This window comes from Mandrillus leucophaeus, unplaced genomic scaffold (assembly GCF_000951045.1).
Source record: "Mandrillus leucophaeus isolate KB7577 unplaced genomic scaffold, Mleu.le_1.0 Scaffold421, whole genome shotgun sequence".
Classification (NCBI taxonomy): Eukaryota; Metazoa; Chordata; class Mammalia; order Primates; family Cercopithecidae; genus Mandrillus; species Mandrillus leucophaeus.
The window spans coordinates 2,111,496-2,126,842 of NW_012104488.1; the positions used below are offsets into that span (position 1 = coordinate 2,111,496).

General features: G+C 35.5%; 2 protein-coding genes across 3 annotated transcripts in view; one reads left to right on the plus strand and one right to left on the minus strand.

Annotated features, from left to right (window-relative positions):
- The window catches only part of SUPT20H (suppressor of Ty 20 homolog (S. cerevisiae)), a 54,453-nt gene extending 42,750 nt beyond the window's left edge, over window positions 1-11,703 (plus strand). The window contains exons 22-26 of one of the 2 annotated variants that reach the window (XM_011992993.1): window positions 1,572-1,627; window positions 3,602-3,721; window positions 8,810-8,915; window positions 10,366-10,469; window positions 11,220-11,534. In XM_011992993.1, coding sequence (XP_011848383.1) covers window positions 1,572-1,627; window positions 3,602-3,721; window positions 8,810-8,915; window positions 10,366-10,469; window positions 11,220-11,357 — 524 coding nt within the window. In that variant the 3' untranslated portion in view covers window positions 11,358-11,534. Of the gene's footprint in view, window positions 1-1,571; window positions 1,628-3,601; window positions 3,722-8,809; window positions 8,916-10,365; window positions 10,470-11,219 lie in introns of both variants that reach the window. The other variant, XM_011992994.1, reaches the window with a different exon arrangement.
- Window positions 11,628-15,347, minus strand: part of EXOSC8 (exosome component 8) — a 13,581-nt gene continuing 9,861 nt past the window's right edge. Inside the window, exons 6-11 of the mRNA XM_011993016.1 lie at window positions 15,189-15,314; window positions 15,054-15,099; window positions 14,159-14,255; window positions 12,878-12,998; window positions 12,185-12,291; window positions 11,628-11,836 (exon numbers count right to left, since the gene is read on the minus strand). Of these exons, the coding sequence (XP_011848406.1) occupies window positions 11,721-11,836; window positions 12,185-12,291; window positions 12,878-12,998; window positions 14,159-14,255; window positions 15,054-15,099; window positions 15,189-15,314 (613 nt within the window). The 3' untranslated portion in view covers window positions 11,628-11,720. The remainder of the gene's footprint in view (window positions 11,837-12,184; window positions 12,292-12,877; window positions 12,999-14,158; window positions 14,256-15,053; window positions 15,100-15,188; window positions 15,315-15,347) is intronic.

Consider the following 15,347-nt stretch of genomic DNA (forward strand, 5'->3'; position numbering starts at 1 on the left):
AGAAAGGGAACCCAGAAAATATAATTAAACATATTAACATGTTGCTGTAATTTCCTAATTCTAGCTAGTGCTGTTATTTTTTTGTTTTGTTTTGTTTTTGGAGACAGAGTCTCGCTCTGTCGCCCAGGCTGGAGTGCAGTGGCGCAATCTCCGCTCACTGCAAGCTCCGCCGCCTCCCAGGTTAACGCCATTCTCCCACCTCAGGCGCCCGCCACCACGCCTGGCTAATTTTTTTTGTATTTTTAGTAGAGACGGGGTTTCACCATGTTAGCCAGGATGGTCTCGATCTCCTGACCTCGTGATCCGCCTGCCTCAGCCTCCCAAAGTGCTGGGATTACAGGTGTGAGCCACCACCCCCGGCCTAGTGTTCTTATTTTAATAAGCATAAGTGTGCTTTAGTGCCAGAAGTCCTGAAATGGACTTCACATCCTGAATTTAGGATATTTACATGTAACTGCTAGTTGTACCAGTTACATGTGGCTTCACTTGCTAAACTGGGGCTTTACAGAAGTCACTAAATTTTTCCCCCTTAGCCTCAGTTCAGTTCGCTCTAAAGTGGGAATAAAAATATCTTCAGTTGGTACTTAAGAGAAATAAATGAAGTATGAAAGTGACTTTGGTAAGCTAGAAGGCATTATACAGATGTCATCCAGTTTTAAATGGGGGTTAAGCCATTTTCTTAAATGAGAATTTTTCCAGAAAGGGATATTTTTGCCAAATTTCAGTTTCTTATACAAGGCTTTGCTAATATTACATGTGCATTTCTTGCCTTAAATCTTTTTTTAAAAATATGATCTGATAGAGAACTAGATACATTTTTAAATAGTGTTCAGATTGGTGTATTTTGTTAGCAAAATATTTGCATATCGTGAGACCAGGATCAGCACACTACAGCACACAGCCTAAGCTAGGAATGGTTACTACATTTTTAAAGGATTGTGAAAAGAAAATGCAGCAGAGGCCATTTGTGCTCACAAAGCCTACATGATGGCCCTTTACTGAAAAAGTTTGTCACCCCCAACTTTAAGATAATGCTCTGTGTTATGTAACAGATTTTTTAGGATTATGTTTAGAATTAACAGAGCACTGTTTCCTGACTCTCAGTTTTGATCTTATACACAAATTGCAACATTCTTTAGCATTCTGATTAACATTTGTAGTTAAAAAAAAAAATAGCATAGAGCATACCAGTTCTTAAAGATATGATTATTTTAGTATACTATGTAACACTGAGAAATGTAAGTAGATGCCAGTACCTGGAATGTATTTGCACAGCAGTGATAGTTTTGTTATATTCATGGTGTTCACATAATTCTTGATTACTGTTTGTTCAGTCAACAGTCAGAAGAATGAAAAAGAAGTCCCAGTTTCTGAAAGATAGACTATAATGTACACCTGGTGCTTCACAACTTTGAATAAAATCTCAGTATTGATATTTCTGAAGTATGGAAAATACGCACATCTATGCAGAGAGTACATAAAATTATTGTACTTATATATACTAAAGTATAAATTATTTTCATGTGTAATAAATTTCCAATTCTGTTATAACCATGAGTTTTATTTAACAGGTGTTCCATTTGGTTTAAAAAATACTTCAAGTCTCAGGCCCTTAAATCTACTCCAGGTAAACCTGAAATCCTGCTTTTGATTAAATTGTTTGTACATTGAATTTTTTTCTAAACAATGTATATCTATATGTATTAGCACTTGAAATTCTGAGGTCTGTTTAGATTCTTCTAAGGGTGTGGTTATTATTGCTACCTTTGTATGATCAAGTGGATAAAAAGGAAGAATCAGTACCCTATATACCACACTTTGGCTCCAGTAGCCCTGCCTAATTAAGAACTAGCTGTGCCAGTGGGGAGAATTTGCACCTACCAAGGAGGATACTTCGCTACAATAATAATAGTGGACATATTTAGAAAATAATTGCTTTCCCAACAGATGTTTTTTGTATGCATAGAAGTAATACTGGTTTTTGTGCTTGAAGGAGATTTAAAAAATAGGTATGTGTGCAGTACGCGGTGGCTCACACCTAGAATCCCACCACTTTGGGAGACCCAGGTGGGAGGATTGCTTGAGCTCAGGAGTTCGAGACCAGCCTGGGCAGTATGGTAAAAGCCCATCACTACAAAAAATTAGCCAAGCATGGTAGCATGCATCTGTAATCCCCGCTACTCGAGAGGCTGAGGTCAGAGAATCACTTAAGGCCAGGAAGTCGAGGCTGCAGTGAGCTGACATTGCGCCACTGCATTCCGGCCTAGACAACAGAGTGAGATCCTGTCTCAAAAGAAAAAAAAAGAGGGGGTGAATTTACAACATTCCTGGTGTTATGCTAGGTCCTCTAATTTAAAGAAGGAGTAAGCTTTAAGCTAGTAGTTTGGAAAATGGATAGACGTGAATATAAAGATCTGGATATGTAATGTAGTAGAGCTATGGATTGATGGGAAATAACAATAACAGATCAGCCACCCTGGTATTCAGGATTAACAGATCAGGAAATTCTCATTAGAGCTAAAATTTAAAACTTATTTCCTATACACGATGCAGTATGTTTGCAGACTAATTGCAGACCAATATACTTATAGTATGGACAAGCCCACAAATTGCATTTGTTTATTTAGCCTACCTTCTGGTATATTGCTGTTGAAGTTTTCTTAGGGATCAGTCTCAGTGTTAACAGGAATGGAAATCCTTTAGTTTATTATATATTTCTACATTTACTATACACTGATTGAGGAAGGAACATTTGATCTGTGCTGTATCCATGTTTACCTAATGATGAGCTGTGATGGATATAGATAGATATTTTGACCCAAGGATTTTTTTTTTTTTTTTTTTTTGGACTATATAGAACCTAAGAGTTCTGTATTTGGTATTTTCTTGGACATTCTCCTAAGGACCTCAAAGTGGTCCATATATAAACCCCTATAGCTTAAAATGGAAAAACTATTTGTTTTTTGGTGCATTTGACAAACACTGTTTTCCTTTTTAACCTGGAGTTTTCTGAGTGCTTCTTTAAAAATTGTTTTTATATTTGGATTAATTAAATTCGAATTAGATTTGAATGAAAGAGAAAGTAGTGGTTTCCAAAATAAATATGGACAACTAAATGCACTTTTTTTTCAACTTTGAAATTCCTCACTGTGTTATATAAAAGATCTTGTATAGTATTTTTGTGTTTTTGTCAAAACTAGAACCAATTTATGAGGGGTGGCTTTTCACAGTATACATTTCTGATTCATAAGCTGTTTGTTTGTACTTTCTAATGTATTTAATGCTCTTTCGTATTGATGTATAAAAAGAGTGAAATAAAAAATAGCATGTGAATTGGGATAGCTAACTACTAGCTTGAAGCAGAAAAATTTATGTTTAAGGGTATTAACATACTTGAGAGCCCAAAGTAATAGGATTTTAAAATTGTATCTAAATAGGTCTTTATTTTAAGGGCAACCAACTTTTTTTTTGTTCACCTGTTTCCTCAACTATAAGAGTGACACATAGCAAATGATCCAAAAATATTTGTAGAATAAAGAAATTTAAATATTTGATATAAAATCATATGAGATTGGTTAATTTTTGTTTAAATTCTTAATAGCTTCCAGGTGGTTCACTTATTTTTAACACTCTGCAGCAGCAGCAACAGCAGCTCTCCCAGTTTACACCACAACAACCTCAGCAGCCCACAACTGCTAGTCCTCAACAGCCAGGGGAGCAGGTATGGGTTTTGTAGCCTTCCATATGCTTTTACATCGAATTTATAACATTTTTTGGTATATTCCAAGCATACTTCATGTGCTTTGTTAGTGTAAACATTTCCTGTACTGTTTTTGTTAACAATAGTAGCAATCAGCTATTGGGCACGTATTCCTAATAAAACAGTCATACCATACTGAATAGATGATATCATCTGCATCTTGCATAGATGATTGAGATTCAGGTAAATGGCTTGCTCATAGCCATACAGTGAGTGGCAGAGTCAGAGATTCAAACCTAGGTCTTTCTGTCCCTATCGCTCATGTATTTTCTACCCCATCATTATCTTTCTGTTTTTAGGATTGTGTTACTATTGGAATAAAGATATCCCTATTATTATAAAATGTAGGGCAGTGGGAACACAGACAAAAACAAACATTTACACTGCCAAAGAGAATGAAATTGAATAAGAATTGCAATAAATGACAGTAGAAGAAGGAAGTACAAGTGTTTCTAAACTTTGGGTACACTGGAGTCATCTGGGAAATTTAAAAATACTGATTCCTGGGTCCCACATCCAGAGTTTCTCTATCTCACAAATTATATGAAATATTCACCATTAATCCTTTTGCCCAATTTTCCACAGTCAGGTCTTGGTTGGATAAAGCTCATCCTCTAATAGAGTCCTCAGGAAGGGCACATTAAAAACTTACTGTTTTTTCATTCTGAACACATTAAAGATTGCTTGGCTAGGTATAAAATCTTTGATTTTCTTTAAAAAAAATAATTTTTCAATACACATAAAATTTACCATTTTAACTTTTTTTTATTTTTTGAGACGGAGCCACGCGCCGTTGCCCAGGCTGGAGTGCAGTGGTGCGATCTTGGCTCACTCCAACCTCCACCTCCTGGGTTCAAGCGATTCTCCTGCCTCAGCCTCCCAAGTAGCTGGGGCTACAGACGCGTGCCACCACACCCGACGTTTCACCGTGTTAGGATGGTCTTGGTCTCGTGACCTTGTGATCCACCACCTCGGCCTCCCAAAATGCTGGGATTACAGACGTGAGCCACCGCACCTGGCCAAAATTTACCGTTTTAAATTCCTAAGTGTGCAATTCAGGAGTGTTAAGTGTATTCACATTGTTGTGCAACAGATTTCTATTATAGAACTTTTTCATCTTGCAAAACTGAAACTATATCCGGTAAATAACAACAACTCCTCCCCTCAGCCACTATTCAACTTTATGTTATTATGAGTTTGACTATTCAAGATACCTCATATAAGTGCAGTCATGTAGTTATTTGTCCTTTTGTGTCTGACTTACTTCACTTAGCATAAAGTCTTCAAGGTTCATTCATGTGTTATAGCATGTGTCAGAATCACCTTCCTTTTTCATGGTGAATAGTACTTGTATATACCATATTTTGTTTATCCATTCATCCACTGATGGATACTTGGGTACCTTCCAACTCTTGGCTATTGTAAATAATGCTAGTGTGAATGTGAGTATACAGATCTCTTTGAGACCGTCTTTGGCTCTTTTGGATATATACCCAGAAGTTGGATTGTTGGTTCATATGGTGATTTTTAATTTTTTAAGAAGCATCATACTGTTTTCCATAGTGACTGTACCATTTTACCTAATTCCCATCAACAACATACAAAGATCTCAATTTGTCCAAATCCTTGCCAACTCTTGTTATTTGCTGGTGGTGGTTGGGTCTTCGGGGATTTTTTTTTTAGCAGCCATCCTAATGGGTGTGAGGTAATAATCTCATTGTGTTTTGATTTGCATTTCCGTAATGATTAGTGGTGTGGAGCATCTTTTCATATGCATGTTGGCCATTTGTATATCATCTTTGGAGAAAAGTCTATTCGGGTCCCTTGCCCATTTTTTTTATCAGATTAATTTTTGTTGTTGGATTGTAGGAGTTCTTCATTCTTCATATACACATATGTCAGATGTTTGATTTGCAGATATTTTCTCCCATTTGTTGTCTTTTCACATGATTGCATCCATTGCACAGAAGTTTTTAAAATTTTAATGTAGTTCATTTTCTCTTTTTACTTTTCTTGCCTGTGCTTTTGGTATCATATTGAAGATCATTGCCAAATCCAATGTCCTGAAGCATTTTCACTTGCTTTCTTCTAAATGTTCTCTAGTTTTAGGTCACCTTTAAATTTATTAAAAATGCTTCCTACTGTTGACTTGCTTTGTATGTTTTTGAGAAATCTGATGCCAGTCTAATTATCTTGCTCTTGTAAGTTTATTTAAGCAGTTTGTCTAGAGGCCCTGAATGTTTGTCTAATATTTTCACTGGTGTATGTGTCAGAATTGATTTTTCCATGTTTTTCCTGTGGATCCTTTTAATGTGTAGAGTCACTTCTTTATTTCTGGAATGTTTTCTTGGATGATAGTTTGTAGTTTCATAAGTGGAAGCTTAGATTATGGAGGTCATTCTTTTCTAAAATAAACATTTAATGTTATACATTTCCTTCTCAGTACTGCTTAAGCCACTTTCCACAAATTTTGATATGCTGTGCCTTCATTTTGTTCCATAGAATTTTCTGTCTTATGGATCCCTCTTAAATGAATTATTTAGATATGTTTGATTTCCAAATACTTGGGAATTTTCCAAATATCTTTCTGCAGTTGATTTCTAGTTTAAATCCACTGTGGTCTGAAAACATATTTTTCGTTCTTTTAAGTTTGTTGAGGTTTGTTTAATGCTTGAGAACGTGATCTGTCTTGATGAATACTCCATATATGCTTGAAAAAAATGTGTATTCTGCTGTTAGGAGTGTTCTGTATTAGAGCAAGGCATTTGATGGCATCATTCAGGCCTTCTATATCCTTTTCTTTCTCCATGTTTTATCAGTTACTGTGAGAAGTGTTGAAGTCTTCAACCAAAACTGGAAATTTCTATTTCTCCTTTTGCTAAAGGTTGTGTTTTGAGCCCATATTGTTAGGTGCATATGCATTTAGGATTGTTACATCCTTGATTAATTTACCCCTTATCATTAATAAATGACCACCTTTATCTCTGGTAATATTTCTTGTTTCTTTCTTTTGATTAATATTAGCTTAGTACATCTTTTTTCATCCTTTTAGTTTTAGCCTGAGTCCTTTTATTTCTTAGTATTTGTTTTTCTTCAGGATGTTTGTTTAATCATTATTCCTCCTTGTTTGAATATTCCATTTGCGGTGGTGGCTTACAGTCTACTTTAAGTTTGTGGAGTGCTTCGGGGGGAAATTGATATCATCTGTAGTTTTTTTTGTTTGTTTTATCATAGTTCCATTATGGTGGTGATGTGGTCTGCCTTATTCTGTTGTTCATTTCATGAACTGGGTTCCAAATTCAATAATAGAACCTTTCGGCTCTGTGCTCTTTTGTCCAATCTCTTTTTATATCCAGGGAGATCCCCTCAAGATAAATGTATCTTTTGAATGTTTGGCTTGCCATTATATACTGAAATGTTCAAAGGATGTCTTTTGCAGAGCAAAAGTTTTTAATTTTGCTGAAGTCCACGTTGACAGTATCTTTCCTTTATGGAATATGCTGTAGTTGTCATGTCTCAGAACTCTTTACCTAGCCCTAGGTCCCAAAGATTTTCTTCTGTGTTTTTTTCTAACAGTTTTATAGTTTCTTATTTTGAATCCATGATTCATTTTCAGTTAATTTCTATACAAGGTGTGCAACTTAGGTCCATGTTTTTGTTTTTGTTTTCCTATCAATATCCAATTGCTTCAACACCATTTGCTGAAAACAACAACAAAAAAAACAGCTATCCTTTCTGAATTGAATTACTTCTGCACATTTGTTAAAAGTCTGTTGGGTCTGTTTGGGTGGGTTTATTCCTAGGTTCCCTGTTCTGTTTCATTAATCTATGTGTCTGTCCTTCAGCCAGTACCACACTGTCTTCTTCATTGTAGTGTCTTAAAATTGGGCAGTGTTTTCTGCCATACCATTTTTCAAAATTATTGTAGTTAATGTAGGTTCTCTACCTTTCCATATAAATTTTAAAGTCATCTTGTCTGTATCTACAAAAACTTTGCCAGCATTTCTAAAAGAATTGAGTTATGCTTGTTGATCAGTTTGGGAGAAGAACTGCCGTCTTTATGATGTAAGTCTTCCAGTACATGAACATAGTATGTCCTTATCTAGACCAAAATCAATGTTTTGTAGTTTTTGGTATACAAGCCCCATATATGTTTTCTTAGACTTAAGATTAATACCTAAGCTTTTCTCTGTTTTTTTGAGCAACTGTGAATGGTATTTTTTTAATTTCAGTTTTCACATGTTAATTACTAGTATATATAGTGTTGATTTTTGTATATTGATCTTGTATTGTGCCCTCTTACTGAACTTACTATTTCTAGGAGCTGTTTTGGAGATTGCTTAGGATTTTCTACAGTATAAACAGTTGTGCCATTTGCAAATAAGGACAATTTTATTTTTTCCTATAAAATCGATATGCCGGCCGGGCGCGGTGGCTCACGCCTGTAATCCCAGCACTTTAGGAGGCCGAGGCGGGCGGATTACAAGGTCAGGAGATGGAGACCATCCTGGCGAACACAGTGAAACCCCATCTCTACTAAAGAATACAAAAAATTAGCCAGGTGTAGTGGCAAGCACCTATAGTCCCAGCTACTCGGGAGGCTGAGGCAGGAGAATGGCGTGAACCCAGAAGGCGGAGGTTGCAGTGAGCCCAGATTGCGCCACTGCACTCCAGCCTGGGCAACAGAGCAAGACTCCGTCTCAAAAAACAAAAAACAAAACACATAAAGTTCCAGTACTATGTTTATGTTACAAAGAGTGTTTTAAGCTTTAAAAAATTGTTTCGGTGAAGCTTTATAAAAGCCTTAGGCATTATCTTGGTAGCATCAAACAATAAATACAGATGCACTGAAAAAGAAAGTTTTCTTTGTTCAAATGGTATAAATTTATTGTTGCTTACTCTAAATACCTTTGAAGTATTTTCCTTGTTACTCTTTTTACAAGACTAGTCTCATACTGCTTTATTTCATACCGGAAAAAATGCTGATTTATTTTCACCAGCTCAAATTTGTTTTTCTTTCTCGTACAAGTCATTTATTTTTTTATTCAGGGTTCTGAACAAGGTTCAACCAGTCAAGAACAGGCCTTATCTGCTCAGCAAGCTGCTGTTATTAACCTTACTGGAGTAGGAAGTTTTATGCAGTCACAGGCAGCTGGTAGGTATCTTCATAACTTTATATGCTGAATTTACTAAACATATTCAATCTATTTGGGATCTCACCACTTATTTTCTTTTCCTTCCCTTGCAACCAGTAAACAGGAAAAAGTAAAGCTATAATGTGTGAACTATTAAATTGATTAATGGCTGAGATTTTTTTCATTAATTTGATAGTGCATTAATTAAAAGAGCTTTGACTTAACATAATTACCACAGTTGTGTTTTCCTTATGTTACAGTTTACTGGCAAAATTTAATAGTTATCCACTTTACTAGGTTACCAGAGCTGTTTTCAGTGTTTGCCAGTAGTTATGTTAATTAATAACTTTTTCGTTTTCCTGGGTTAAGACTGAATTTTTCTAGATTGCATAATCTTTTGTTTCATTCTGGTAATTTGTAGTTGCATAAATGACTTTAAGTCTTAATGAACAATAGCATAACTTATGTAAGCCACTATTGTCATTTAAGAAAAGATTAACTTCTCAACACTTCCCAGCAGTAAATGGTGAACTAAAGATTACTCTTAATGATTCCTGTCAGTTGAAGATAATTCTAACTTTATACTTAATTAAAAGAGTAAGCCACATGTATAAGAAAGCTGTAAGAGTTTGAGGATTGAATGAGTGACTGTGTTGTCAATATCTTATCACTGTGGGCTTACTATGCCTTTAGAAGTCTTTTAGAATAATCTTTATTTTGGAAGTAAGTAATCCTTACATATAAAGTTCCAACTCAGAGGTAGTGAATTTCCAAAGAGAAGTTTATGTAATTATATACCTTTATCAGCCCAGTTGTGAATTTCCGAAAATAGCTCTAGTATAATTTAGTGACAACTCTAGTCTGAAAAGTCATGAGAATGTTCCTAGCCACAGATTGCCATAATTTGAGTCCAAGTCACTTAAATCATGTTGGCCTTCAAACTTCCTCATATGTAAAATAAGTGTTGAACTGATTACTGTGGTTCCACTCAGCTCAAAAAATAACAAACAATGCTCAGTCTCAGTTCATCACCTCTGTTGTTAATAGAGTAGTCTGATATTCATTGCAGCATCTTTTGTTTAAAGCAATTGTCTGTCTACCAGCTTTGTTGTTACGATAGTTTGGATTTCTTCCATCTCCCTTCTCCTACTGTTGGTTATATTTCCAAAATAATGTACTCTTCTAAACAAAATAGCACCAGTATCAAATTTTATACAGATGCAAGAGGGGTTCAGTGCTTTGACACATAATGCACTCCCTTCTCTGTGTCCAGAAAGTTCCATAATCAGTGGTACCCCCAACTAACAGGAGACCATATACTAAATTTATTCTGAAATGTCTATGATTTGATACTTAAGATTAATCGTACTGCTAACTTTTCTATTATTTCATTTTCTGTGTTGTCCTTTTCTAACCCTGGTAGCCTTCAAACTTTTTGACTGGCCTGCTTTCCCCTTCTCCTCTCTGTAGTGTTGTCTCAGCTTGGCTCTGCCGAGAACAGACCTGAGCAAAGCCTTCCTCAGCAGAGATTCCAGCTCTCCTCTGCCTTTCAACAGCAGCAGCAACAGATACAAGTAATCCAGCAACTTCACTCTGATTACATTTTTAAAGATACTCAGCTCCAAAAGTACCTCAAAATAACTTGCTTTAGTTTTATTTTACTGTCTTTTAAGACTGTACAGTAATTGGTAAATAATTTAGCAAATTTTATTTAAAAGTCTTGACATTTTAGCCAGTCAACTTGGAGCACTGAATATATTTTGTACATTTAAGCCATACTCTTAAAATTTTTCATGAAGTGCTGGTGGCACATTAACATACATTTTTCTAGTATGCAGTGTATTTTGAAATAGACAGTTGTAAGTGCCAATTGTTAACTTTCTAATATTTTATTGCAGAAAAGTGTTCCTATTAGTAAATGTCATACCTGTTTATTTAGAAAAATGTTATACCATCATTTTAGGAAGGAAAGTCAGCATATTATAGTTGACTATCTTGATATTCAGGGTTGTTTTATATTGCTATAAACTATCATTATACAACAAAATGGTAACTGAAGTTGCTGAGTTACTACAATATAGACTGGCAGGGCAAAGTAACAAATAATTTTGAAGTTTGCCAAGAATCATTTTTAAAGCCCTCAGCAGGCTTCTGTGCCACTGGTGCTGTTTGACTGTGCATTGTCTCAATGTGGTATAGTCCCTTTTTGTTATCTTGGTGCTTTCTCCCTTTTTCAGTTGTGTTGTTTCGTCACTCTCAGGAAAAGCACCTTTCCACACCGGCCTGCATTTAACATAACTCGATTTTCTCCCTCCCTTTTGCAGCAGTTGCGATTCTTGCAGCATCAAATGGCTATGGCAGCAGCAGCAGCACAAACAGCTCAGCTACACCGTCATCGGCATACAGGCAGCCAGTCAAAAAGTAAAATGAAGAGAGGCACGCCAACCACTCCAAAATTCTGAGTCTTGCATTATTTTTTGTTCCTTTTTTAAAAACACAAGAGCATTGAATCAAAAGGATTGAGTTTCTACTTTTTGTTTTTTTAATGTGTCAGTATTTTACATTGCTAGATGTACAAACTTTATACAGAAGCACAACCTTATCATTTTTAAATAAAAACAGGGAAATGGTTTAACAAACTAGGGTTGGTTTGCCTAAGTCATTGCTTTTTAAAAATGGTTTCACTATACATTATATGGAAGTGACCTAAGAAATAATAGAAACATCTTTCGGAAGAATGTAGTTTGATATTTATTTAGTATAAAATGTTTGTGCACAGTGTTAACAAATACAATTTTTACAAATCTGTTTTGAAAAGTGGCTATTTATTTGGGTTTCATACTCTTAATTACTTCATCCATCAATTTTTTAACTTCTTTGTGTCTTGTAACTGCTCGGCTCATGCAGTCCTGAAGTTTAGCTCCAGTTAGCCCGCTTCCACCTGAAAAATGATTTTGCCAATACTTTTAATCTATCACTGCTTTTCAAAAAACATTAATGTCATATCAAATTATGAAACAAAAAAATTGGATAACATAAATCAGGGTACAGTCTCAAGATCTGCAAGTTAGTTTCACAAGACCTCCAAGTGATTCTAATGTATGTCTTAAGTTTAAGAATCACTGACATATACCATTAAGATGGAAGAAAATTTGAGGTAGCTAAGAAACTACAGTAAACTTAAATTAGGTAAATGAAATATCCCATATTCCATTTGGCCCTCCCTAATTTAAGGCTCACACTGAGTTTTCATCTACATATGTTTAGGACTGAAGTGGCAGGAACATGCCTGGTTTGTGAAGACAACAGAGCTTGCCTTCCTCATCCATTACTATTGTTAAGGTTCCTGTTGCCAGATGTTCCTCCTCTCCAGTAGGGTCAACTATAAGCAAAGTGCTATAAAAAGAAAAAAGTGTAAGTTATCAATCCGTGGAACAAATTTTACTTTAAAAATACTAAACATACTGTCAGCCTCCCAAGTAGCTGGAATTACAGGTACACACCATCACACCTAGCTAATTTTTGTATTTTTAGTAGAGACAGGGTTTCACCGTCTTGGCCAGGCTGGTCTCGAACTCCTGACCTCAGGTGATACCCTGCCTCAGCCTCCCAAAGTGCTGGCATTACAGGCATGACCCACCATGCCTCGCCCTGCTCTACTATTTCTGAATGTGCTAAAATCCTTGGAAAATACTGAAGATAGCTTCAGGTAAATCTTTAGTGAAAGAATTAGAAATTAACATTACACAGGTATAAGTAAAACAAGGAACAGGTAAAGTGAACACAATTATCATCCAAAGGATGCTTATGAAAGCAGACAGGTTGACTAGAAATAATTGTGCAGGGACAAGTATAAACTCAAGTGTCCAGGGAAAACTAGGATGTAGAGTCACCATAGCACTTCCTGAAGAGTTAGAATGCTGAACATCAATTACCCAAATCTTAAATATAGAAAATTTTAAAGTAAGTTTGATTAGCTTACTCATCAAACACAGCAAAGGAAGTTGCAACTGGATGAGTTCTAATATTCAAATAACTTTTCTTCTTTAAATTAACTTCTGCTAAAGCAGTTTCTTCATTTATAGTAACTTCAGGCAACTGTACTAAGAAAAGGCAAATTTGTAAAGTAAGTCTCTAAGAAACAAATGGTTTTTAAGCTTTTTTTTTTTTTTAATTCACCTTTCCCTCGATTGAACTTGCCCAGAACATTTCTTTTTAAAAAGCACCTTACAGCCACTAAGGTAAATACAGAGGATATACATTGCTCTTCACAACATCCGACATGCCTACCTAGTGCTTATTGCATAATTTTTTTAAGTTTAAGAAGTCAAAATGATTTTTTTTTTTAATTTTTAGAGATAGGGTCTTGTTATGTTGCCCAGGCTAGAACTGAATTCGTAGCAATCTTCCCACCTCAACCTCCCCAGTAGCTGGGTGGGACTATAGGCATGTGCCACTGTACCCAGTTTTGAAATGAAAATGATTACTAATAGATAACATGTCTAGCTAATTTGTATATGCCAGGTACTGTTTTAAGCATTTCCACATTTTCATTGTATTCACCTAATCAATACTCTTACAAACTAAATACTATTATCCCTATTTTATTATAGATAAGGAAACTTCAGCACAGAGTGACACAGCCAGGAATCAAACCTAAGTCTCTGCTTTAACCACTCTGTTACAATATTGTGCTAACTTCATTTTCTACCTCCAATTCACTTAACCACTCTATTATAATATTGCTGTGCTAACTTTATTTTCCACCTCCAATTATTTGTTCCTACCAATTCATCATTCACCAATGATAGGGAATATGCACAAGTTATTGAAATCTGTAACTAATCAGTCAACCTAGACTCCTTGCTAAGAAACTTCACTATTACTATGGCCTCACAGTAAAAACAACAGAATCCATTCTAATTCTTTTGGCAATATCACATAAAGAACTATGAGGATACTGGCAGATCTTCACCAATCACCTAGCCAGAAGTTACAAGTCTTGTCTCCCTCTCCCACCATTATTAACACTATTATGGAAAGGACTGAAGTCCTAACCTAAGTAGACGGGTACAGTCAAAGCAGCACTCTAAAGAGCATTCAGTTAGAGAATATACAACTATCAACTATATTTGGAAAGTAATGGCAGTATTACATTCATTAATTTGGAAGCATACGAAAGCAAATGTACATTAAAAGTTTCACAAAACAGAACATTCTAACCCATTAGTGGGAATATTGCCGTTTTTGTAAGGCTGCTTACCATTTTTTAAAGCCGCTAACAAAGCAAATGTGCAGGCATCCAAAATGTTTCCATCATAGTCGAGGCAAATGAGATCACAGTATAGAACCCAGGCAAGCTAAAATAGAATTAACACAAAAGGAAATTAAAGCCTTCTAATGGGTAGAACATGCTATTCGCTTAGACTTAAGAACCACAGAACCCTTGGTTAAACAAGCAAGATAACCTTCAAGGCTCAAAAACCTTAAGAAAATGCTTTACCTTTTTCAAGTAGAAAACCAGAAGAAAGTGGACAGGTTTGGTGAAAGCTGGCTTTTGATTGCCAAGCTGACAAATGACAAACATGTCCATTTCCCTTAATGGAGCTACAGATGTAGAAGGAATTTCCATTCTTAGTGGGAGGTTACATATAAGGAAGATGGTTTTGAAAGCCCTAGCTAAAATTCAAAATGCACTTACCCATAATACATGAAATGTTTAGGTTTTACAGTGCTAACGTATCAGTTTATGGAAAGCCTCTCTAGGTTCTAATCAACCTAGTTGTACATTTTCAAACAGACTTTGGAATCTACTGTGGATTCACCAAAAACATATGTTAATATGATCAATATTATAATCTGCTATAAGGAATAAAAAATGATTGAACTTTTCTCTAAAGGTTAAGGGGGAAAAAAAATTACTTCAGTTTAAAAGGTAGCTCCCAGACAGGCAGTAAGTTAGTCAAACTTGTTTTTTATAAACAATATGGTTCACTTAGAGCATTATAGAGTAAGAAATGACTGAATCTCTAAAATCTGTAAAGCAGCCATATTTAAGGCTACTTTGATTGGTGATTTTAATTTCCTTGTTCCCTTTCCCCCACAAAAAAAATCTCTTCAGAATTAATAAGAACTTATAGCTTCTCTATTCCTCTTACCTTCCCTGGAGAAATGCATAAGTCCTCTTTCAGAATTATCTGTGAACTTGATTTAATGACAAAGAGCAAAGTAAATGAAAAGTCAAAAACTATCTGAAAATGAATTACAGTAAAATTTTATCATGGTGCTCTTACTTTTCAATGACATCTGCAATGAACTGGCTAGCCACTTGGGCCTCTTCTCCAGGAGGTCCAGACCGGAATCTCGATGAACACAGGGGTGGTAGATCCACATTAGGAACTGAAAGAAACACTCTGCAGCTATGAACTAAATTTTTTTTTTTTTTTTTTTTT